Source organism: Trichosurus vulpecula, chromosome 3, assembly GCF_011100635.1.
Source record: "Trichosurus vulpecula isolate mTriVul1 chromosome 3, mTriVul1.pri, whole genome shotgun sequence".
NCBI lineage: Eukaryota > Metazoa > Chordata > Mammalia > Diprotodontia > Phalangeridae > Trichosurus > Trichosurus vulpecula.
In genome coordinates, this window is record NC_050575.1 from 264,190,855 (window position 1) to 264,217,078 (window position 26,224).

The 26,224-nt window shown below is 35.7% G+C and overlaps 1 protein-coding gene across 1 annotated transcript in view; it reads left to right on the top strand.

The window, feature by feature from the left end:
* Window positions 1–26,224, top strand: part of PLCB1 (phospholipase C beta 1) — a 908,098-nt gene that overhangs the window by 594,799 nt on the left and 287,075 nt on the right. The window contains exons 8-9 of the mRNA XM_036749135.1: window positions 10,060–10,160; window positions 11,837–12,003. Of these exons, the coding sequence (XP_036605030.1) occupies window positions 10,060–10,160; window positions 11,837–12,003 (268 nt within the window). The remainder of the gene's footprint in view (window positions 1–10,059; window positions 10,161–11,836; window positions 12,004–26,224) is intronic.

Below are 26,224 nucleotides of genomic sequence, written 5' to 3' on the forward strand. Positions count from 1 at the left end.
TTTAAAAATTAGATTGGAGCAAGTGGAAGCTAGTGACTTTATGAGAAACCAGGATATTATAAAACAGAACCAAAGGAATGAAAAAATGGAAGACAATGTGAAATATCTCATTGGAAAAACCAGTGACCTGGAAAATAGATCCAGGAAAGATAATTTAAAAATTATTGGACTACCTGAAAGCCATGATCAAAAAAAGAGCCTAGATGTCATCTTTCAAGAAATTATCAAGGAGAACTGCCCTGATATTCTAGAGCCACAGGGCAAAATAGAAATTGAAAGAATCCATTGATCGCCTCCTCAAATAGATCCCAAAAAGAAATCTCCTAGGAATATTGTTGCCAAATTCCAGAGCTCCCAGATCAAGGAGAAAATACTGCAAGCAGCCAGAAAGAAACAATTTGAGTATTGTGGAAACCCAATCAGAATAACCCAAGATCTGGCAGCTTCTACATTAAGAGACCAAAGGGCTTGGAATGCGACATTCCGGAGGTCAATGGAGCTAGGATTAAAACCTAGAATCACCTACCCAGCAAAACTGAGTATCATGCTCCAAGGCAAAATATGGATTTTCAATAAAATAGAGGACTTTCAAGCTTTCTCAGTGAAAAGACCAGAACTGAATAGAAAATTTGACTTTCAAACACAAGAATCAAGAGAAGCATGAAAAGGTAATCAAGAAACAGAAATTGCAAGGGACTTACTAAAGTTGAACTGTTTTGTTTACATTCCTACATGTAAAGATGACATGTATGATTCATGAGACCTCCGTATTAGGGTAGCTGAAGGGAATATGCATATATATATATATGTTTATGTATATATATAAGTGAATGTGTATGTATGTATATATCTATGTGTATATGTATGTATGTGTATATATATATATATATATATATATATATGTGTGTGTGTGTATATATATATATGTAAAAGAGAGAGAGCAGACACAGGGTGAGTTGAAGATGAAGGGAAGATATCTAAAAGAAATAAAATGAAATTAAGGGATGAGAGAGCAACATACTGAGAGAGGGAGATAGGGAGAGATAGAATGGGGTGGATTATCTCACATAAAGGTGGCAAGAGGAAGCAGTTCTGTGGGAGGAGGGGAGAGGGCAGGTGAGGGGGGAATGAGTGAACCTTGCTCTCATCAGATTTGGCCTGAGGAGGGAATACCATACATACTCAGTTGGGTATCTTACCCCACAGGAAAGAAGAGGGAGGAAGATAAAAAAAATAAAAGGGTGGGGATGATGGAGGGGAGGGCAGATGGGGGTGGAGGTAATCCAAAACAAACACTTTGGAAAGGGTACAGGGTCAAGGGAGAAAATTCAATAAAGCGGGATGGGTTGGGAAGGAGCAAAATGTAGTTAGCCTTTCACAACATGAGTATTGTGGAAGGGTTATACATAATGATACACATGTGGCCTGGGTTGAATTGCTTGACTTCTTAGGGTGGGTGGGTGGGAAGGGAAGAGGGGAGAGAATTTGGAACTCAGGGTTTTAAAAACAGATGTTCAAAAACAAAAAATAAAAAAGTTTTTGCATGCAACTAAAAAATAAGATACACAGGCAATGGGGTGTAGAAATTTATCTTGCCCTACAAGAAAGGAAGGGACAAGGGGATGAGAGGGGAGGGGGGTTATAGAGGGGAGGGCTGACTGGGGAACAGGGCAACCAGAGTATATGCCATCTTGGAGTGGGGGGGAGGGTAGAAATGGGGAGAAAATTTGTAATTTGGATTGTTGTGAAAATCAGTGCTGAAAACTAAATATGTTAAATTTTTAAAAAGAAAAAAAACCTGCCTGTTCTCTTTTTATATTTTCTTCAACAACACCGGAGATGTATGCATTGTCATAGATATCTTGAAGGGATGAGAAAGTGGAAATACGAGGCCAACAACTGCTGTTGCATTTTCTCTTTTTCTTTATTTGGACTCTGTTCCTTCTTTGATATATCTTGAGAATCATTCCATTTAATTCATCAGTCTCTTAAAAAAAACAATCCCCTTTAAAATGATCTTACATCTAACCTCCAAACCCATCCAGAAAGCATTTATGGAATAAATCCTATTTTCAAAGCACTGTGCCAAGTCTTAAGAATATAATAACAAAACAAAAACAACTCTTCTCTCAAGAGGTTTACATTCTACTGGATCAATTTTTTTCTTTGTACTTCATCTTCCAGAGTTTTTCTTCTTAAACAACATTACTATTTCTTCCCATGGTACACTGGAAACAGAGATGGTAGTGTCCAAATTCTACTGTTATTGCTATAAGAAGAGATCTCTTTGAAAAAACTGCCTGCCTTTGTCTTCCATTTTATTTTTGTTTCTAGTCTTCCTCTTATCTGCATTGACAATGTTCTCAGTATAAACTCGCTTTAAGCTTGTTTTCTCCTTAATTTTGTTTTGAGGCTTCCTGCGGCTGTACTGCTTATAATAAACTTTCTTCTTCCTCCTCAGTAATGTTTTGCAAATGAGTTGTTATCTAAATTGACATGATATTTTGCTGCCATAACTCTCTTTTTTTGGCAGAGATTGTATTTACTGATTGAGATAATTTCTGAGCTCTTTTGGACTCCTCCTTGTGGTAACTTTTACAATGATTATAAATGCAGTATGTGTTGTGAAGTTACTCTCCCAGATCCCATTATCACTGACAAATGGAGTCCCCCAACAGCAACTGCTTCATCTGCCCTCAAGCTTCTATGAGTAACCATGGAGGGTTAGAGCTTTGTGAGCCTCCACTACTATGCTTTTATCCCATGATCATTAGTTAATATCAATTAGCCAGCCTTTAGAAAGGTTCTATTTAAGGTAATAATAACTAAGTTAATACAGTAAGAAAAGTTGGTATAAAATACCCCCTTCCTCAAAATCTGTGCTACACTATACCACCAGTACGTACAGAATCCAAGGGAAAGCATGCTTGGACTTAGCTCAAATGTGCTGAAAGAGGTGATTCATAACTGCTAGCAGTCCTTTTGTTGTCTCCCTAGACCATTCATCTTACATTTTACAAGAATTTTCACACTTTTAGCTTTAAAAGGAATTTTGTTATTGTTTCTGAAAAAACTGAATTTAGCCCAGGAAATCTTTCTCATTTTTGAGAAATTGAGAATTTCAGAAATTCTCATTGGAGAAATTAAACTTATTTTTATATCAGTATTTCAGCAACATAGATGGAGTTATTTATGGACAAAATTGATTTAATAGGGAAAAATTCTAGTTCCTTTAAACAGCCTTATAGTCACATTTTTGGAGCATTAGAAAATCAATTTACATTTTTATCATAACTCAAAAAAATACAATAAAATTATTGGCTGGCTATATTTTGTACTTAAAGATTATATTAATTGCTTTCTTGGTTTATCAGGAGCTGAATCAGCTGTCTCTGTCATCAGTTTTATGTCTTGTATATTTAAAAAAAACTGGCTGGTGGCTTCACAAATTGTATAGTTGGGGGAGAATAAAATGGATGATTTTGACTTTAGAAATTGAGATGGAATGGAGACAGAAGACTTTGTGAGGTCTGAATGGGGAGAGTCTAATACTATATTCTTCACATAACATAAATAAGTTAAAAAGTATGAACATGTTTCAATTTATGGGCATATGTGTATACACATATGTGTGTATGTATATACATATACATGTATATATGTATATGTGCATATATATGTGAACTTTCAAATGAAACTGTTAAGTTAATTTGTAGGACTAATTCATTTTAATAAATTTAGTCAATAGGGCTATGTTTCCCAGTGGGTAGAGCAGGGAGCTTAGAGTAAAGAAGATAAATTCAAATCCTCCCTCAGACACTTACTCGTTATGTGACTCTGAGAAAGTCACTTAACCTATGACTGTCTTAGTTTCCTCATTTATAAAATAGGGATAATAGCATCACCTTCCTCCCAGGACTGTTGTGAGTGTAAAATGAGATAATATTTGTAAAGCACTTTGTAAACCTTGAAGCAATATCTAAATGCTATTATTATTATTATTATTATTATTATTATTTCTTTTATTCTGACTTCTCCCTCGATTTAGAGTAAATTTGATAGTCAACAAGCATTTATTAAGTGCCTACTCTGTGCCAAGCACTGCGCGACATATGATAAAATTTTAAGCTAAAGAAGATAATAAATGGAGTAATGGCACTCAGTCAATCAAATTAATGTGATATAAAACTAAATTATATAGGATCATAGATTTGGAGCTAGAAGGAACTAGAGAAGTCATCTAGCCTTTTTATAGATGAGGAAACTGAGGCCTAGAATGTTACCCAATGTCACATGAGTAATATATGTCAGAGGTGGGATTCATACCCAAGCCTTTTGACTATCAAGTCCATTATTCTTTCCAATGTACCACTCAATCTCTGGACGAACAAAATCACATAACTCTGCTTCATGTTTCAAGTAAATTTCCATTCTTTCAGACTACTGGCATTTAATTAGTCCCACTTCAAGGGACCTTCAATGCAAAATGAGATTTTAAAGGGCTGGAAGAATTATAAAATTGAATAAGCATCTCTAGTGGCTAAAAGATAATGCACATTATTTTCTAAACAAAGACAACAGTGCCTAAAGCATTTGTTTGTTTTTCTAAATCAGCCTATGTTTTAGAAAGTAGACCTTATTCATTACAAATATAATTAGCTTTATGAGTTCTACTTAGTTCTCGCTTATTCATATAAAGATGTGAAAGCCAGAATCTGTTCCAGAACAAGGAAACACCAACACTGTTAAATTACCATTCTGTGTCCACATCAACAACATATATTTGATTTCCATGTGTGCTAACACAACAGCCATAGAAAACATCTTTCAGTCACTGGAACAGATTCCATGAAGCCAAGTGAGGAAGGCCTGGAGCACTCTACAGAAGGAAAAAAAATTGGAGAAGTTGTAGAGAGGACAGTATCTCAGCAGCCATTATTTCCAGAAGCCCTTTCCTCTGGTTTTAATTGTGCCATATAAATGGGTATGTTGACAATGATGTACAGTGGGTTCTTTTGAGTTTTTTCCCCTAGTCTTTGTGCATACTTTATTTGCATACTTGAAAACTTGTCTGGCAAGAGACAATTCTAACAGTGTATTCCTCAAATTTCCTAGTAAGCCTTCTTCTTCTTACTTCCTTCCCTGCCTTCTTCTTACATACTTCCCCTCTCTCCCTCCCCCACACTGATTAAAGTACCTCCCAGAAGTTAATTGTGGAAAAGTAGCTTTTCATCATGATAAAATGCCTACTATTCATCTGTAAATAAGACCAATGTATTTGCCTTTTTTTAGCCTTTGGAGTTTTTTCTATATTTAGAAAATGGAGTTTTCCCTTACCAGTTCCTTAAATTTTAGATTGGTATAATTTTACAATTCTGCATTTGATTTAAGGACCATTAATGTGAGCTGAGTAAAGCAGTAATTAGAGTAGTTCCTGTGAATTTCTATGTAGCACTGGTATAAGAGTACACAAATTTTTAAAAATGAATACAAATCCATTTCGGTTTCTTTGGAGTGGGGAGGAATGCAGATAATGGTCTGCATTGATGATTTTATTACAATGGAGAATTCCAGGTGTATCAATTCCTTTCATTGATGCTGAGATACAGACCAGCAGCCCTTTTGTGATTTATAACCCTAGAGAGAGCCCCGGACTACTCAGGAGTTACATGATCTCCCCAGGGTTCCTGCACTATATGTATCAGAGGCAAGCTTTGAACTTTGGCCTTTCTGACTCTAAGCCTGACTGTCTATGAACTGCCCTGCTTCTCCTGAGTCCACAAATACCTTAATAATAATATTTTTTGAAACAAATTTTAGGCTAATGGGTCTACATTTTCTACAGGGAAGAAAACTCATAACTTTTTAAGCAGCAAAGACTTTAATATTACTAAATTGAAAGTTGTATTAAACTGCCACCTCCAGGTCAATTGAGAGTGTGTTCCTCGTTCCCATATTCTGTTTTCACCATGGACCAATGCACATTTCATAGTAATTATTGTAACTTTTGAAATTACATGTTTCTTTAGAAGAAGAAAATCCTGTTTAGTACAGCATCCAAATTGTAGTTGAATATCACACACACTATTATACTCCCTATTAACATTTCACTTTTAAACTATTGCATTTAGCCTTGTTTTTTACTGAGAAACCATAATCCAAAAACTTGACAGAGAGAAAAGTTGATAATAGCTCCCTGTCTCATGCATACAATAGAGTAAAAGCCTACTCACAGTCATTGTGCATTAGGTTAACAAACCTAATCTGTCACAGATAGATTCTTTCTTGAGTATCTTCCACCTTCTCTTTATCATCTCCTACTGCTACTGCCTGCCTGTAGTACGCATCCATTCCCTGCCCTAGGAATCCACATCACCAGTTCTCTGCTGGAATGTGTGGATTTAGCATGTTCACATAATCTTTGTGAAAAATCAACACCCCACACACCCACAAAATCTAACAAATGGTTTTGTTGTTGGTTTGTTTTTGTTTTTGCTTTTCCTGCTCTTGCTCTCATAGAACACTGTTCCTATCTCTGGCTGGCCCAGACCATCTCCCATTACTGGAAATAACTTCTTCCACACCTTTTCTTCTTAGAATTTCTAAGCTCCCTTAAGGTCCAACTCAGGTGCCACCTCCTATGGGAAAAATGTCTTGATTAGGATAGGAAGCCCTGAGGAGATGAGCCAGGGAACAACAATCAGCAGATCTTGCTCACCCTGCGACTGCTGGAGTAACTCTTGGGAATATATGCCTGGCAGTTGCCTCAAAACCAGCAGAGCTCACTGTATACCAGCTTAGTCTCAGTAGTCTCTATGGTTAGTGGGATCCATTAGAGCATCGATCCCATCAAAAACAGCCTAATGAGAGCAGCTTTATGATGTTGTCAGAAGATAGTGATGATCCTACAATTCCTGAGATACCTGAAAACCATTGTCATTAATAAATTTCTCTTTAATTTAGACTTCTTCCTCTTTTGCTCGCTCCATCTCTTGGCACTCATGGAAACCTGACTACACCATATAAGACATAATAGCCTTGGTCATCCTTTCCACTATTGGTTTTGGCTTTATTGTGTCCCCCACTACGCTGGTCTAGGAGAGACCTCGGTGTACTCTTTGCTGCCCACTGCCATTTTGAGATTCTCTCTCTGTTGCCATCACTCAATAACCTCTCCACCTTTGAGATTTGTTCTATTCAGATATATCAACCAATCCAAGTCCCGCTCCAAGTCATTTACCCTCTTTTCTCAAGAAGTTCAGTACCTAGACCACAGCCTTTCTCTTCATTACAATCCTGATACTAGAAGACTCCAATACATGTGTTGATTTTTTCCTCAAACACTCTGCCTTCCCAGTTCCTCAGACTCCTTAACTCCCATAACCTACACTTTACCTTCACACACAAGAATGGTCACGTGTTTGACCTCACTATTACCACAAGTGTTACACTTCTGTGATCAAGAATTCTGAAATGACTTTGCCTGACTGTAATCTCTTATCAGTCCATTTTTCCCATTGTCTCATTCCTTCTAAATCTATCGTGTGTCCTTTCTATGACCTCCAGTCTCATGATCCCTCATTACTGTACCCAGCCTGCTCTGTCTTCCTTTTCTTCCTTTCTTTCCAAATTTCTTCCCCCACTTAACGCTTTCATCACTCATCCCTTTCCAAGGGTCAACTCTGGATTATTCCCACTATCATCCTTCTCTACTTCTGCTGAATCATTCAGGAGGAAGTTAAACAACCATGCTGACTAGATCCCTTACACATTTCTATTATCTAATCTTAACCAGACAGTGAGGTGGTACATTGGACAGAATGCCGGGCCTGAAGTCAGGAAGATTCATCTTCCTGAATTCGAATCTGACCTCAGACGCTTACTAGCTTTGTGACTCTTGGCAAGTCATTTAACCTTGTTAGTCTCAGTTTCTCATCTGTAAAATGAGCTGAAGAAGGAAATGGCAAACCACTCCAGTATCTTTGCCAAGAAAATCCCAAATGAGGATGCGAAAGGTTGTACACAACTGAAATGACTGAACAATAGCAACAATCTTACCTGGGTCCTCACTGCATCAAGGCAGTCCTTTACTCCTCCGTAATTACTTCTTTATCATACTTCCCACAGCGGCTCTCCCAACCTTCTTTTTTTTCTCCTCAAGCTTATTTGTTGTTCAGTCATTTCAGTCATGTACAACTCTTCATGACCCTATTTGGGGTTTTCTTGGCAGATACTAGAGAGGTTTGCATTTCTTTCCCTAGTTCATTTTACAGATGAAGAAAACGAAGCAAATGAGGTTAAATGACTCTAGGGTCACACAGCTATTGTCTGAGGCTAGATTTGAACTCAGGTTTTCCTGACTCCAGTCTTGGCACTCTATTCACTGAACTACCTAGCTGTCCCTCATACATCATCTCTCATATCTTAATGAGAAAATAAAGGTAGATTGTCATGATCTCTCTTCTCTGTTCTACTTTACATGTCAAAGCTCCCTCATATCATCCCTCTTTCTATCCTCTTTCCTCCTAGCCTATGATGAAAAGATAACATTGTGCTAACTCCTCATCTGTACCCTTGATCTCGCCTTCTCTCCTTCTTCTATCAGATTATTGCCCCCACCCCCTCACACCATCTGTATCATTGTCATCACTGTCATCATCACCATCATCAGTGTCTTGCCTTAATCTCCTTCTCTGTCTTTGTCTCTTTCTGTGTCTCTCTTTAGTCTTTTTCAATCTATTAGCTTCATCTCTGCTACCTACAAACATGCTCAGTTTTCCTCCACTGTTTAAAAACCCTCACTTTATTAACAAAAGGATAAACAAGAAATGTTTTGCTCATTAAAGAAAGCCTTGCTAGATATACAATCTCTTGGGCAAGATTGTTCTAGAAAAATCATCGAATATACTATATACCTCATTCAGCCATGCCCAGAGAAAAAGAAAGGTGGGAAATTATATCATCTATCTGTAAAGTAATTTCTGAATCAATTAGCTAAATGACTGAGAGGTTGACATTGATAAATTAGGATTTTATAACCCAATCAGATAGATAAATTTATTAAGTGTAAAGAGTAAAAGGTTTTTGTTATCTTTGTCATTTTATATATAATGAAATAGGCCAGCAAGGTGATTCGAGGATCTCAGGTGTATCTTCCACATATCCTAGGTTTAGATTCTTGGTTTCATGATTTCAAAATTAGCCCTCAGTTATCTAAGACATAATGGTCTTTAGTACATGTCCTTTCTTCGTGGCTTCTTATGTGGTTGACTACAATTCTTCAGTCTTTTCTATAGAAAAAAAATGTTCTTTTATTCCCTATCATACCATCTGGAGAAAAAATGGTTTCTAGATATTTCACTTATTCAGGGAATACCTAGTGAGGTTCTACTCATTGACACTGAACTAGGTGTTCTCTTATCTCTTTCCAGGCAATATGGACTGCTTTATGATAAATTTTTAGGCATTTCTAAAATAATGCATACTTTTAAACTGATATGAATATAAGGGGAAAGAATTCTGTCTTCTAAGTTAGAATGGCTTAAAATGAAAATAAACATAACACATGTACCTGAAACAGGAAAGGTTGTGAAAAAAAATGCCCTTCCTATTAACAAAGGCTTGAATGTCTGCTTCCGGTTTGCATGGCAACACAGAAAAACAGTGAAATAAATTATGAAAACTGTTTCCTACACTAGCTACTTATTTCCTAAACAATTGAGGTCAGAAGTATTCAATGATAAAATATTTTCTTATTTATAAAACTTATTTGACAATTGATAAAACAATACCTGTTATGAGTTCACCAAATTTTATGTACAATGAAATTTGAGTATGTACTTTTATATTACTATTGATGTGTCTACTGTACCCTTCAATTCTTTGGTGAACATGTTTTATTCTAGTAGTAGCTACGTTCATCCAGTGGCTAACAAGGAAGAATCCTAGTCCCAGTAATGTACAAGATATGATGAATGTTTTGTTCCACAGACATGTTCATCATGCTTACCTTGGTTTAAAAAGAATTCTTGTTTTGATTTGTTTTTTTTTATTTCTCAGAATGATTCAATACCTCAAGAGGACTTCACTCCAGAAGTATACAGAGTTTTCTTAACCAACCTTTGCCCTCGACCTGAAATTGATAACATCTTTTCTGAATTGTAAGGGATTCTTTTAAATTTCCTTTTTCTCATTTAATAATGCTATGTTGGGTATTTGAGTTAAGGAAAATCACACAGCTATGAGAATAGATTAATGTGCATTAATTGATCATATACCCTTGTCCCATAGGAATATCCATGGGCAGAGGTTTGCTACCTGACATTCATTACTAGGTATAAGTGGTATATTCTTTTCATGTAACTTTTTATGGTTTTAACATCATGGGCAGAAAGGAGATGTAATGCAGGAGAAATAATGGTGAGTTGATAGATGCAAGGATACTGTTCATATCTGAGTTACTAAGCATCAATATGACCTAGTCACAACATTAATTTCCTCATCTGTAAAATGAGGGGACTAAACTACATAATTTTAATACTACTTGTAGCTATTAAATTCTATGATTCTCTTTATAGTAGGAGCCTGTGCTCTTAGTGGACACATTCCTGTAAACTGAGGTTTGCCCAGAATTCTGATACAGGAGGAATTGAAGCTCATTGGAGAATGTTCCAGGACTTGAATTTCCATTTACCAGGAGTCTTGTATCTGATTGGTTGTTCCACATAGATACTACCTCCCTCTTCCTAGTTCTTGTTCCCTGCCTAAAGAAAGTACCATATGTAGGCATCAGACCCCTCCCTTGACCCAGCATTGAATTCTAGATCATTTTTCAAAGAGCAGTAACTTTATTTTGGTGAAACTGTGAACAAATAAAATTTGTGTTAGATAGCATCTATTAAGATCACAGACATTCTCCATCCTTTATTGCATCAGTAACAAGCATACCTATTGGTTTTAAGGAGAAAATATATGAGAAAAGTAACTTATGTAAAAGTAGGAAAATAGTAATTTCCTACTTTGTTTGACATTAAAGTCTACATAATGAATTAATTGAAAAAGACAGAAGGGACAACTGTGTCTTCACAAAGGAAAGGTATTTAGGATTATGATATTACATATTTGGATCACATGACTTTTTATTTTTGCAATTTCTTACCATCAAACATTAAATGAGTGTCTATAGGGTGTATGTTATGGAATTAGGTCCTGTGATATTAAGAGAATTATTTACATCAGGTACAATCTCTATCCTTAAGGAGATGATGATCTTCCTATTCAGGAAGTGGAGGGCTTTAGATATGTGTTGATGTTTATAATTCCTCTTGTTGGAAGAGGAAAAACATGACAGAATTTGCTCACTTTTTCAGTTGCCATAAATAGACACATCCTTATGGAAATAAGCGGGATATGGGAAGCCGATGATTCAGCCAGAACTTTAAGTGCACTGTGTAAACCATACTGATGCTTCTATTTCCTCCTTAAAAGAGTTTTTCCTTTTGGAGATATGGCAGCACGAACTTGTAGGCATTTTCTGCTCTCTTGCCAATGGTTGTTATTTTTCTTAGGCATTCCAATTCAATGATAATCACTTTAGAAGATGTTTACAATGCACAACTATACTTTGAAACCTCAATAAAACCTAGTTGGGGCAATGTGAATGTTTTGGTTTTTTACAAGAGCACTTTGATCTACAAGGCCTGGATAAATTTTCTCTGTGATATAATCTAAATAGTTCCTGGTACTCACAGGGTACTTAATAAATTCTTGTTGATTGATCAAATGTGACTTACAGAAAAACAATGAAATTTCTTTTTTTTCTTTTACCTATTTTTAGTGGTGCCAAGAGTAGACCATATCTCACTGTTGATCAAATGATGGAGTTTATCAATTTAAAGCAACGAGATCCCCGGCTCAATGAAATTCTTTATCCACCCTTAAAACAGGAACAAGTCCAAGTGCTGATTGAGAAGTATGAACCTAACAATTCCTTAGCAAAAAAAGGTCAGTGGAATTTGCTTCACACATTTTCCAACCCCTTATTTGAAACTGTGAATAAATTATTTTGCAATCACTTCAAATAATATGTGAGATTGTAGCTCTGTGACCAGTGGACTGACCAGATTTCTCAAACATTTGGTCTGAGATACTTACTCCTCTGCTTTACTTCTAATCTTTGTCAGTAAGAATTGGTCGTAGTGGTTCTGCTATGAAAAAAAATTGCGTTTGTAAAGTACTTGGAAATAATTCTTTGTCTGTAGTTAGGAAACTTATGAAATGCCAAAAGTCATCAGAATATTGAATATTGAATAACAGATAATGATATATAGTGACAGGTGGTAAGCCATGGTGATAAAACATAACTCTTTTACCTTTAGCTTTAACTAGTCACTGAACATTTTTTTAATGAGAAAATTTACTCTTGAACATCTTAAAGGGTTTTTTTCTCTGCTTTTTTCCCCCTCTGCTCTAACTTTTCTTGGTTAGCCTTGGTTTCAGAAGCAATATGAAGTTTTAATTCATATCACAACTCAAAGACATATATTAAAGAACTGGATCTACAAATAGCAATTAAATTCAATACTCTTTTTTTTTACATTTTTCACATCCCCTAATGGACTCATTCTCATATGCTTACACCTTTGCACCCATAAACTATTTAGAATTCTGTAAAACATTACGTTGTGATGAAGTTAATTTTTATTCCAGGACAGGAATTTTGATGACTAGCACAAGGACTGATATCAGAGATGTGATTCTTTGCTGCCTGGAAATGACTCTGATGCAAGCATTTTTGTTTCCTCTAAAAGTATTGCTATAATAAGATTATAAAAATATAATTGCAGGAAATCATCACTTACATGTCATAGTACACTAATTGTAGAAAATCTCAAACGGCTTCTTTCCTTCTCAAAGTTTTATTTAGGTGGGCCAGAAGTATGATAAGTAAGAAAATTGGGATTTTATTACAAAATAAACATTCTTTAATTAAAAACTATTTTTTAGCTGTGATAATAGTGTAAGTTTGAAATATTTCAGAATGCTTCCATTGTGAAAACCATGAAATCTACTAAGTAGCTCGGTTGAACTTCAAACATAATTCTGTGATTTTATTGGTATGAATAATCCTTCCATTGATGTCCATTAAAATCCCTCAACCCCCTCAGACCATAGTCCTTCGTAAGTTCCCATAACCAAAATTTAATCTGATGGCCAACAAGTGAACTTCAACTAATAAGATTTTCTGAATTTGCCTAATCTAGTTACTATGTGACAAATACACTGTCCATCACTTGAGTCACAATCAAGTTTTTTTTTTGAGATATCTACAATGCTTTTTAAAAAAAAAAATTGGTGGAGAGGACAACTGGCATGTTGTTTTTGTTCAATTATTTTAGTTGTGTCCAAGTCTTTGTGACCCTGTTAGGGAGAGATACTTGACAAAGATACTGGAGTGGTTTGCCATTTCCTTCTCCAGCTATTTGTCTGAGGTGTCCAACGCTGGATTTAAACTTAGGAAGAGAAGTCTTCCTTATACCAAGCCTGGAACTCTATCCACTGTGCCACCTAGCTGCCCATACGACCTGGTATAGTGAGGTCATATGAATCATCAAGGTTAAAAAGCAAGATGATCAGAGAGAAAGTAAGCTTTTTAACTTGACCTTCACTCACTGTTTCCTAATCTGATAGCCATCTAATACAAATAATTATTGGGTTGGTTTTGACCTTCATAATCAAGGTTGGGTTATGAAATATGCTTATGTTTTGATCCTTCTTGCATTTTTCTACTTTCTCAAATTAGAATAGCAGTATAGTGAAAAGTCTTAGAATTATATAATAATCGTTTCAGTTAGAATTATATAATAATGATTTCAGTTTGTCCTTTGCCACTTATTAGCTGAATGACCATGGGTAAATCATTTAATCTCTCAGTCTCAGTCTCCTGATCTGTAAAATGGAAATAATTCTACTTGCCTCTCAGGTGTTGTAAGGATCAAATTGAGGTAATACATGCAAATTTTTTGCAACCATAAAACTCAACATAAAAGTAAGCTATCATTATGACTATGATTATTATCATTATTATTGTTTTATTTATCTGACATTCTGCTCAGAAGTGCAGCTCAGAATTTGGAAGGTCCCTATCATTGTACAGAAATAGGAAATTTTCTGAAATATCCTTACACCAAAAGCCTTCTGTAATGCCTCATTGTGGAATGGAGGAGACTCTGGGTTATTGAAACTTAAACCAACACAGTGCAATTTGTAGTAGGTCTGACTATGTTGCAAAGGTGCATAGTATGGATCTGGCAGTTAATTGAGTGTTGGTTTAACCAGAATACCCAGTTAAACTCAGAGAGGATAATCATCAGAATGTATATACCCAGGTGGAGAAACGTTTTCAGCCTCTACGATTCAAGAACTGGGAGTAGGCATATGCTTTGTTTGGGCATCTGATTTGTTTCAGGGGAAGAGGCACCAAAATCTATGAAATCATTGGTTTTGTATGATTAGGAAATAGAGGGAACTTTAAAGGTCATCCAGTCCAATCCAGTCATTTTGCAGATGAAAACAAACAAACCAACAAACAAACCAGGAACAGAGAACTGAATTTCTTGTCAGAGGTCACCAAGCCAAGTAGCAAAAATGAATTTTGATTCCATATCTTCAGTTTACAAATCCAGTACTCTATTTCCTTATGCTGTACTCAAAAGTCTTTCAAACCTTCAGTGATGGTGATTATTTCTTTCAAATATTGGTATTTTTCAAGTTTTAAAAGGTTCATCTTTCTAAGTTGATCAGAACACATTATGTTCATGGAAAGAAGGTAGTTACATTTAATATTAACTATAAAGTTATCCAAAGAATAATGGTTTCAACTCATTTACACAGTACTTTTAGAAAATATATACATTGCTTCAGTAGAGCCTTACAAAAATAGTATGAGGGAGGTAAGGCAGTTATTATCCCTGTTTCTCAGATAATGTAATTCTAATGGTAATGATGAGGAAGAATGACAGATATTCTCAGAGCACATGATAAATAGGTTAAAAACTTACAGAAGTCAATTTGTTTTGGAAGGAACAAAAATAGCTTAGTTCAAATTCAAAACACAACACTAAAGGATGCCGGTAGATATATGATACTAAAAGTGTTGAGTACTACTGGAAGTGGTTTATCTCTAAAGAGCTTACAGAAGAGCTAGGATTCAAGAGTAGAATTAAAAGGCACTCACAAAAAAAAAAACAGCTACATGAACTCAACTAACGATATCTTGACAAATAGAGCATCAGACAAATGACTGAGTCATGTGGATTTATTTACAAAAATCGAAGAGATTATGATAGCTCTTCAGGATCAGGTCATTGACACTATAAGTTGCAGAAAGATTATTCACAAAAGCCCAGACGTATTGATTGGTAAAGACTGTGCAATGAAATAGTGGAAGCTGTGCAACATCACTGCAGGTTATAAAAATTTGGCATCTTTGTTGTTGTGGTTCAGTTATTTTAGTCATGTCTGACTCTTCATGACCCCATTTGAGGGTTTTTTTTTGTTTGTTTGTTTTTAGCAAAGATACTGGAGTGGTTTGTCATTTCATTCTCCAGCTCATTTTACAGATGAGGAAACCGATGTCAACAGGGCGAAGTGACTTGCCCAGGGTCACGCAGCTAGGAAGTGTCTGAGGCCGGATTTGAATCTTCCTGACTCCAGGCCCAGTGCTCCACCCATTGTGTCACCTAGCTGCCCCTTAGCATCTAATAGATACCTGAAATGATATGATTATGTGACTAAGATTCAAGGGGGTAGGGAAGGGATCAAGGATTTATTAAGAACCACTGTGCTAAATGCTTTACAAATACCATTTCATTTGATCATCAAAATAACCTTATGAGGTTGGGGCTATTATTATACCCATTTTACAGTTAAGGAAACAGGAAGACAGAGGTTAAGTGATCTGTCCAAGGTCACACAGCTAGTGAATAGCTGAGGGTAGGTTTGAACTCAGGTTTTCTGACTCCATACTCAACTAGTTGCTCATAGTCCATATAAACTGACAAGAAGTCCATAATAAAAACATAAATTTCAAAATATTCTGCTGATTTCAACAAAAAAACTGTGCTGCGACAGAAGAATCATTAAAATATAACTTTTAAAGACTTTTTAGACATAACACTGGTTTATAAAATTCAGGAACAATGTGTTTAACCAATTTTATTCTATGAAATATTCTTTTTTTTTTTGAGCATCTGCTTTTAAAACTTTTTTTTTTATAAATTTCTTTATTTATTTTTAGTTTACCACGCACGGTTCTACGTAGTTTTGAGTTCCAGTTTTTCTCCCCTCCCTCCCCCCTCCCTCCCCAAGACGGCATGAAGTCTCATACTGTCATGTATAACTTCGCATTGAATTAATTTATGCACTAGTCAAGTCGTGGAGAAGAATTTTGACCAATGGAATGAATCATGAGAAAGAAGAAACAGAACCAAAAAAAAAAAAAACCCCAAAAACAAAAACAAAAGAGAAGCAGAAAAGGCGAGCATGTAGTGTGCCTCAGTCTGTATTCAAACTTCGCAGTTCTTTGTCTCGATGAAGATAGCATTCTCCATCGTGAGTCCCCTGGAGTTGTCCTTGCCCCTTAGGTTGCTGAGAAAAGCGCAGTTTGTCAGGGTTGGTCGTCACGGAATCCATATATCTGTGGCTGTGCACAACGTTCTCCTGGCTCTGCTCCGCTCACTCAGCATTATGTCGTGTAGGTTTTTCCAGGTTGTTATGAAGTCTGCATCATCCCCATTTCTTATGGCACAATAGTATTCCATTACCTTCATGTACCACAGTTGTTCAGCCATTCCCCAATTGATGGGCATCCCTTTGATTTCCAATTCTTGGCTACCACAAAGAGAGCCGCTATAAATATTCTTGTACATATGGGTCCTTTTCCCGCTTGCGTGATTTCTTTGGGATACAACCCTAGAAGTGGTATTGCTGGGTCAAAGGGTATGAACATTTCTATAGCCCTTTGGGCATAGTTCCAAACTGCCCTCCAAAATGGCTGGATCAGCTCACAACTCCACCAGCAATGCAACAATGTTCCAATTTCCCCACATCCTTTCCAGCATTTATCATTCTCCTGATTTGTTATTTTAGCCAATCTGACAGGAGAGATGTGGTATCTAAGAGTTGTTTTGATTTGCATTTCTCTAATCAGCAGCGATCCAGAGCATTTTTCCATATGCCTGTAGATAGCTTTAATTTCTTCCTCTGAAAACTGCCTGTTCATATCCTTTGACCATTTCTCAATTGGGGAATGGCTTGTATTCCTATTTATTTGGCTCAGCTCCCTGTATATTTTAGAGATGAGGCCTTTATCAGAGATACTAGTTGCAAAGATTTTCTCCCAATTTTCTGCTTCCCTCCTAATTCTTGTTGCATTGGCTTTTTTTGTACAAAACATTTCAATTTGACATAATCAAAATTATCCATTTTGTATTTTGTAATGCTCTCTATCTCTTGTTGGGTCATGAATTCTTTACTTTTCCACAAATCTGATAAGTAAACTATTCCTTGCTTTCCCAAATTACTTAGAGTATCAACTTTTACTCCTAAATCATGAACCCATTTTGACTTTATTTTGGTATATGGTGTAAGATATTGGTCTATGCCCAGTTTTTGCCCTACCATTTTCCAATTTTCCCAACAGTTTTTGTGAAATAGTGAATTATTAGCCCAGAAACTGGCCTCTTTGGGTTTATCAAAGAGTAGATTGCTAAACTTGTTGATTTCACCTATTTGTGTACCTATCCTATTCCACTCTAGCATGTCTTTTCATTGATATCCTAGATACTCTATAAATAAATATAAATATTCTGCTGATTTCAACAAAAAAACTGTGCTGCGACAGAAGAATCATTAAAATAGAACTTTTAAAGACTTTTTAGACATAACACTGGTTTATAAAATTCAGGAACAATGTGTTTAACCAATTTTATTCTATGAAATATTCTTAATCTCTCAAATACATAGAATGAAAAGTTTTTAAAATGTAAAAAAAAAAAACCACAACAGGTTAAATACAGATCATGTGGAAATAGGATGAGTGATCTATCATCCCATGGCAGTGTGAAGTAAATGCTACTTGTAATCAGGAAGACCTAGGTTCAAATCTCATTTCAAATACTTATTGGCTGTGTGACCTTGGGCAAGTCACTTAAACTATCTCATGACACGTTTGCTCATCTACAAAATGTTTACGATCATTGCACCTATAATTGTGTATCTGAATTACTTGGGGTAAGCACTAATTTTAATATTGTTTCATTTTCTTTTGGCAGTGGGCTTAAATATTTTCTTTCATTGACACTAGACTGATTCAGTATTTATGACTCTGATGAGATGAAACCAAGTTGATCAGTTCCCGCACCCCCTTTAGTTAGTTCTCTGTTAGTTGAGTACTAGGTTTAATCCCATTCACATGTTCCATTAAAGTCTCTATTGTGTTTTTAATTCTGAGGTTTTTAAGAATAGATATTGCTCCAAGGAAACAAGCAAAAGTTATAGCTGTGAAAGAGTCCACGTTATTGACTGTTAAAGATATTACAGTGCCTTTTGGTGCAAGGAAGTTAATTGCTTCAAGAACATTTCAAATGCATACTGAAACAGAATCCTTCAGAGCAAAGAGTGAAAAATATTGGCAAATACAGGAAAATACAGTCTAAAATGAAAAACACAAAGAACTGACCAACTACTGATGCAAAACAATGAATCTACAGAAAACAAGAAATGACCTTCAAAGAAACCTAGTAGCTGAAAGGTTTGTTATTGGGTCCTCTATATAATGGTGTTAGCTCCTATATGTCAAAAGAATTGCAAGATGACCAATCAAAAAAAGTTGCTAACTGTTGTTATAAAGGAAAAATTTCTTACTATGGACCAGAAAATAAAAAGGATGGAATGTCAAAGAGTTCAAAATGGTAATTTCGATCGATAAAATTCATTTTTTTATTCATAGCTAAAAACCTTTGGAAGAAAATTTCAGATGAACCTATCAAGATCTGGGCATCCTAATTAGACTGTAAAATGTCCACACACACACAAACACACATACACACACACACACACAAAATTGTTTCTTTTTTTTTACTTCAGTGAACTTTGAAGTCTCATCCCCACTGAAGGAAAGATTAATTCTGATATATAGACTGATATACTGAGAAGCAAAATTGTTACAGAACTATATAAATTTCTAAATGGAGATGGAGTATATGCTATGCTACAAGTTAGGAAAAGTTAATGAATTTAACCAAAAGATGGAGATAAACAAGCTTCAGTGGCATGGAAACTCTCTTGATTTAAAACTCAGCTATAATTAAGACTAGAATTAGAAAAAATGGATTATTGATCAAAAGAATGCTTAATAGTCAATGCAATATGTGGTTTCATCATGAGAAATTGAAGAATATGTGTCAAATTCTTGTGAACTCCATTCGGGATCACTTAAAATGATATTGTAGCAAAAGGATGACATTCAATATTAAAATTTCCTAAAGTTGTGAGTTTTTTTGTAAATAAAGTATCTCTGGTAAAGGCCTCATTTCTTAAAATATATAGAGAACTGAGTCAAATTTATAAGAATAAAAAGGATATGGGAGAAAATTGAATAAAGGGGGACAGGATAGGACAGAGGGAAATACAGTTACTCTTCCACAACATGACTATTTATGGAAGTGTTTTGCATAATGGTACATGTGTGGCCTATGTTGAATTGCTTGCCTTCTTAGGTAGAGTGGGTGGGGAGGCAAAAGGGGAGATGATTTGGAACTCAAAGTTTTAAAAGCAGATGCTCAAAAAAAGTTGTTTTTGCATGCAACTGGGAAATAAGATATACAGGCAATGGGGCATAGAAATCTATCTTGCCCTGCAAGAAAGTAAGGGGAAAAGGGATGGGGGGAGGGGGAGTGGAGTGACAGAAGGGAGGATTGAATGGGGAGTGGGGCAATCAGAATATATGCCATCTTGGAGTGGGGGGGAGGGTAGAAATGGGGAGAAAGTTTGTAACTCAAAATCTTGTGGAAATCAAGCTGAAAACTAAAAAATACTAAATAATAAAGTATGGAATTCAAAAAGAATACAAAGGATATGAACAGGCAGTTTTCAGACAAAGAAATCAAAGCCATCTATAAATCATATAAAATGCTCTAAATCATAATTGATTAGAAAAATACAACTTAAAACAACTCTGAGGTACCACCCTATACCTATCAGATTGGCTAATGTGACAAAAAAGAAAAATGACAAATGTTGGAAGGGATGTAGGGGGAAAAAACCAAATCAACAAATTACTAACATACTGTTGATGGAGTTGTGAACTGATCCAACTATCTGAAGAACAATTTGGAACTATGCCCAAAGGACTATCACATTGTGCATATCTTTTGATCCAGCAATACCAATACTATGTCTATAGCCCAAAAAGATAAAAAAGGGGAAACGAACTCGTACAAAAATGTTTATAGCAGCTCTTTTTGTGAGGGCAAAGCTTTAGAAATTAGGGGGATGCCCATCAATTGGGAAATGGATCAACACGTTGTGGTAGATGATTACAATGGAATATTGCTGTGCTATGAGAAATGATGCAAAACCTGGAAAGACTCAAATGAACTGATAGAGTGAAGTGAACAGCACGAGGGAAACATCATACACAGGAAGAGCAACATTATATGATAAAGACCTGTGGGGGACTTAGCTATTCTCAGCAATACAGTGATCCAAGACAAATCCAAAGGCCTCATGATAAAAAATGCTATTTACCTCTAGAGAAAGAACTGATGGTATATGAATACAGACCAAAGTACACTATTTTTTGCCTTATTTCTTCTTTTATTTTGTTTGAGTTTCTTCTACAAAATGACTAATACGAAAATGTCTTACGTGCTTGCACATGTATAACCTATATCAGATTGCTTACCATTGGAGTGGGGTGGGGAGGCAAGGAGGGAAGGATAGAATTTGGAACTCAAAACTTAAAAAAAGAATATAAAAATTGTTTTACATCTAATTGGGGAAAAGCAAAATATCTTAAAAACAAGCCAATAATTTAGATTTTTCCTCTTTGTCTCAATTAATTTGCATATTATTTTATTTTATGAAATTGGGAGGATCAAATTAGATAATAACTGTAGATATGTAAGTTAGATTATATATTATATATATGTATATATAATATATATATATATATAAAGCACTGCAAATTTTAAAAAGATATGTAAGTGTTAGTTATCATTCTTATTAGTAGTAGCATCTATCATCCCCATTGTGTCTTCTCTACTATGGAGTTATCCCAAAGATGGTTCAGTGAGTTTATATCCCAAGTCTCTTATTTAATTACCAAAAAGCTGTCATTTTTTCCACTTGTGATTTAGTTCACAGAACATTAAATCTTAGAGAATAATAGGATAATATGGTAATATGTTTTCCATGACTTCATATCTATAATGATATCATATTGCCTGCCTTCTCTATGGAGCAGGGGCTGGAAGGATGATATTGTAACTGAAAAAAATTTTTAAATGAATATTCAAAAATTTTAAAAAGAATGATAGCAGGATAGTAGTTTATTGTTGTAATGAGTATGCTGGCCTTTCCTTCAAGTAAATGTTTTTCCAGAGATGTATCAATTGACCACAGACACTCCAATTGTGTTGTGTCTGTGTAGTCTGATATGAAATTGCTGTCTTAGTGTCACAATAACAGTTTAAAGCTTTCCACAGAGGATATTTTCCTCCATGGAGTTCAGTTTATTTTTTAAACTTAAAAACACACCCAGTAAATGTCATGTCATGCAGCCAAACACCATTTTCTTTTTTTTTGACACATTTGCACTATACGTGTTAAAGAAAAAACCCAAAGCAAAGAGTCAGCACTGATCTCTATGTCTTTAAAATCACACAACATAGATCTCAAAGTTTTGAGATTGATATCTCTGGAATACAAGTGGTTTTATTATTTGTACTCTCCAGAAGAAAGGTACTAAATAATTCTAACATAATTAATACAATTGGTATATAGTGGTAGCAGTAGTGACTGCATCCAGCCCTTGAAGATTTAATCAATAACACAGCATCTGAGGGCAAAATTTGGCTCAAGTCAACTACTAAATTAAAGGAAAATTTTGTTATACTTTACTCATTGATGGGCAGCCTGGGGGTAATTGATAGAGTTCTGGACTTGTTGTCAGGAAGACTTGTGTTCAGATCTTCCCTCTGTCAGTAGCTACATGACTGAGGACTAGTCACTCAATCTCTCTGAGGTATAATTTCCTTATCTATAAAATGAAACTAGGGACAGCACCTTTCCCACAAGGTTATTTTGAGGGGTTCAAATGAGATGATGTATTTTGGCCTTTAATATGCCAGTTGTTATGCATTATTTTTAATACTTTTTTATTATGATTCAGGGATTTTATGACACTGCAAGATTCTAAGGCAGTAGGTCCTGCTTATTCCGTTATTTTAATTAAAGACACTTCCTATAATCCTATAATTACTCTATAGAGAATATCATGCCATGTTAAAGTTTGGTAATAAGTCATGAGCTAGTAAACCTTGTGCAGCATTTACTCAATAGATACTGTGTTTAAAATTTTGAAGCTAAAGAAGAATAAAATAAACCTGAAAACTGACAATAACATACTTTGAGAAGTTTTAAATGAATAGTTGTTCCCTGGCATAAGCAAGCCTTTTGGTTAGCAGGAATCCCCAAATAATTAGCATTAGATCAATGGAAATATGTATATAGGCCATGTGTTCCTGGGTTTTTGTTCAGCATTTCTTTTTAAAAACTGATATAACTATCATTCTAAATTACCATTTGTAGTGATTATAGTTGAATTCTCGAACTGAGGAAAATACGGAGGAAAAAAAGACAAAAGTTGTCATATCACCAAATTATAGGATTAGAATGAACTCAAAGGCAGCTAAGTGATATGGTGGATAAAGTACAGATCTGCAATCTGAAAGGCCTGGATACAAATCCTTCTTCAGACACTTAGTAGGTCTTTGAACCTGATCAAATCTCTTAATTGCTGTCTGCCTCAGTTTCTTCATATGTAAAATGAGTAAAATAATAGCACCTACTTCACAGGGTTATTGTGGCAACAAATTAAGACATCACCTGGCTGTACTACTTTGGGACTTTTCCGACTTCTCTGCTATGCCCCCAAGTCAGGTACCCTCCAATTTTCAGCATCCTTTTGTGTGTTTTCTTTCCCCATAAGACTGTAAGCTCCTTGAGGGCAGGGACAGTCTTTCTTATTTTTGTAAATTTATATTTTTATATTTTATATATACATATTTATAAATACTACATATTTATGTAATTGTAATATCCTCTGAGTTTAGCACAGTGTCTGGCACACAACAGGCACTTAATAAATGTTTATCGACTGTTGACTTTTATGGAAAGTGCTTTGCAAATCTTAAAGTGCCATATAAATACTAGCTTAAAATATCTAACTCAGAGCAGGAAAAATAATCTCCTCCACCATCAACCAGAAAGCATTTATTAGACATTTATTATTTGCCATGTGCCGTGCTAAGTACTGGGGATATAGAAAAAGGTAAAACCACATACTTGGTAAGTAGTTTGATAGGATAGCATTTGCTTGAAGACCCTCAATAAAGAAAGCCACACTACCTTTCCTCATAGCCCACTCCACTTTGGAGTAGCTTTTAATTGTTAGGCAGCTTCTTTCTTACCAAAATTTTGTTTCTTAAAATTCTACATCACGTGTCCAATATAAATGATCTAAAATACTCACTGTGTGCTTTACCAGGCCTTCCTTGCTCAGTTTTTTTTCAAACTGTACCACTCAAAATGGATATGTGTTATAGTGATTCAGAGTGAGTTTTTCACACTGACAAAGATTGTGCTAGTAAGGAGTCAAATAGTCTGGATTGTGTTGAAGGAAGTTGCAGAGTTCCTTTGATGATCACGGAAACAAAAGCCCATCTTTTTTTCAATACAAATATTATACTGGAGGTGTTACGTGACTCCAAGTCAAGAACACTATAGAGTACCTGAAATGTTTTAAATGAACATCATTCAAGGGCGAATGGGCAGGTGCATAGTTACTATGAGAAGCTGCACTGTATAGAACAAGGACCTCTGAAGAAGAACCAGAACAAGCAATGTCATCAGGGAAATGTATACTAAAACAAGGAGATGAGATAGTTTCTTAGCAAGGGTGAGGAAGCACTGGTAGATAACTTGTGTATACTTCAATGGTATCCCAAGGATTTCAGGGCAAAGCAGGGGAGGCCCCTCACTTGATGGGCTGATTTCTTTGGTGAACTCATGAGAGGATACAGATAGGAATCACCCAGAATAGGCAGGCATAGTGGATGTGGAGGGGATACTATCTGCTGCTTCACTGAAGGGAACATTAATATCACTGAGATATAATGGATCCATTTAAGCTTAACCCTGAGGATCATCGATGTAGACTCATGGTTTGATTGAAAAGACTTAAAGGCTCATGCTCATAGTAATTTTCCCCTTAGAAGCACAGTTAAGAAACATATGAATGGGTCCTGTTTATGCCCCAACCTAGAGAAATTAATCTGTCTAACAAAGCTGCGGAGAGTTGGGATCGCAGCTCCGTTCTAGGACTTTTCCACACTTCTCTGTGGCTCTTAGAGCTATCTCACACTCTCACAATGAACAAAGGGACAAAAGGGAATACAAAAGACAGGATTTAACTATAAGTGTTTAAAAGAAATAAGATCAGACCAGTCAGATGTGGTCTTTAACAAAAAATAAAAGAACGCTCTTAGAAATAGATAACAATCTCACCCTTCTGCCAGAAGTTAGAAGATAAGGAACACAATTTCCTCAATGTCTACTTTTTTTTTTTCTTTAGTGCTCTTAACTACTTGCGAGAGACCTTAAAAACCTTATTAAGGCCTTTACAGCCTTTTGGTTGACTTGGCAAGAACAATCAGGTTCTTTCCGTTAGACTCAAAAAGTCTGCTGTCACATACTTGAACTAACCAACTCCTCTGTTGGTTTTACCAGCTAGCCTCACCCATCAATCTACTCTGTCGATTTCCTTTACTCACCACTTTGTTCCACTTTTCTCCTTTTACTTATCTTGCCTTGCCACCTACCTTCCCCTTTGCCTTAAATTCTTCCTGAGTTTTTCTCTTCAGGTGTTTATGCCCTAATTTTTATTAAATTTCCTGAATTCTACTCATTCTTCTTTAACTATCTGAAGGGAAACACTCTTTCTACAATTAATAATCAGTAAGTCTTGGCCGGGCACTTAGAATTAAAGCAGTTTTAGATCTAGAATGAGTTCCAAATGAGATAAAACTTGTAAAGCACTTAGCATAGTGCCTAATGCATAGTAGCTGTTAAATAAGTACTTAATTCACAAAAATCTAGACTTCTCAGAGATTATCCAGTCCATCCCTCTTATCTTGTGAATTTTTGTTATTTTTTTGTCCTGTCATTTCAGTCATGTTGAACTCTTCTTGTGCCCATTTGAAGTTTTCTTGCCAAAGATACTGCAGTGGTTTTCCATTTCCTTCTTGAGCTCATTTTATGGATGAGGAAACTGAGGCCAACAGGGTTAAGTGACTTGTCCAGGGTTACACAGCTAGTAAATGTGTGAGGTCAGATTTGAACTTGGGAAGATGAATCTTCCTGACTCCAGGCCTGGTACTCTATCCACTGTGCCACATAGCTGCCCATACTTGCGAATATTGATGTTCAAAAAGGTGATCATCTTAGATAGAAAGGGAAGGGAAGGGAAGGAAAGGAAAGGAAAGGAAAGGAAAGGAAAGGAAAGGAAAGGAAAGGGAAGGGAAGGGAAGGGAAGGGAAGGGAAGGGAAGGAATTCGTTTATTAAAGCATATACCATATGCCAGACACTGCACTAAAAGCATATAAAATTGTGATGATTTGATCAAAATCGTACAATAAAAGCTAGAATACTGGTCTTCTGATTCTCAAATCAGAGCTAGTCCAATAACATTATTTTAAACAACCTACATTGATTAGAAGTTAGCCATGGAGACCTGAGTAAAGATCATAACATTTAACATTTACTTAGAAATCTAATATTTGTAAAGGCTTTTACATAAATTATTTCATTTGATCCTTACAACATCCCTGGAAGATGATGCTATTATTATCCCCATTTTATAGCAAAATAAACTAAGGTGGA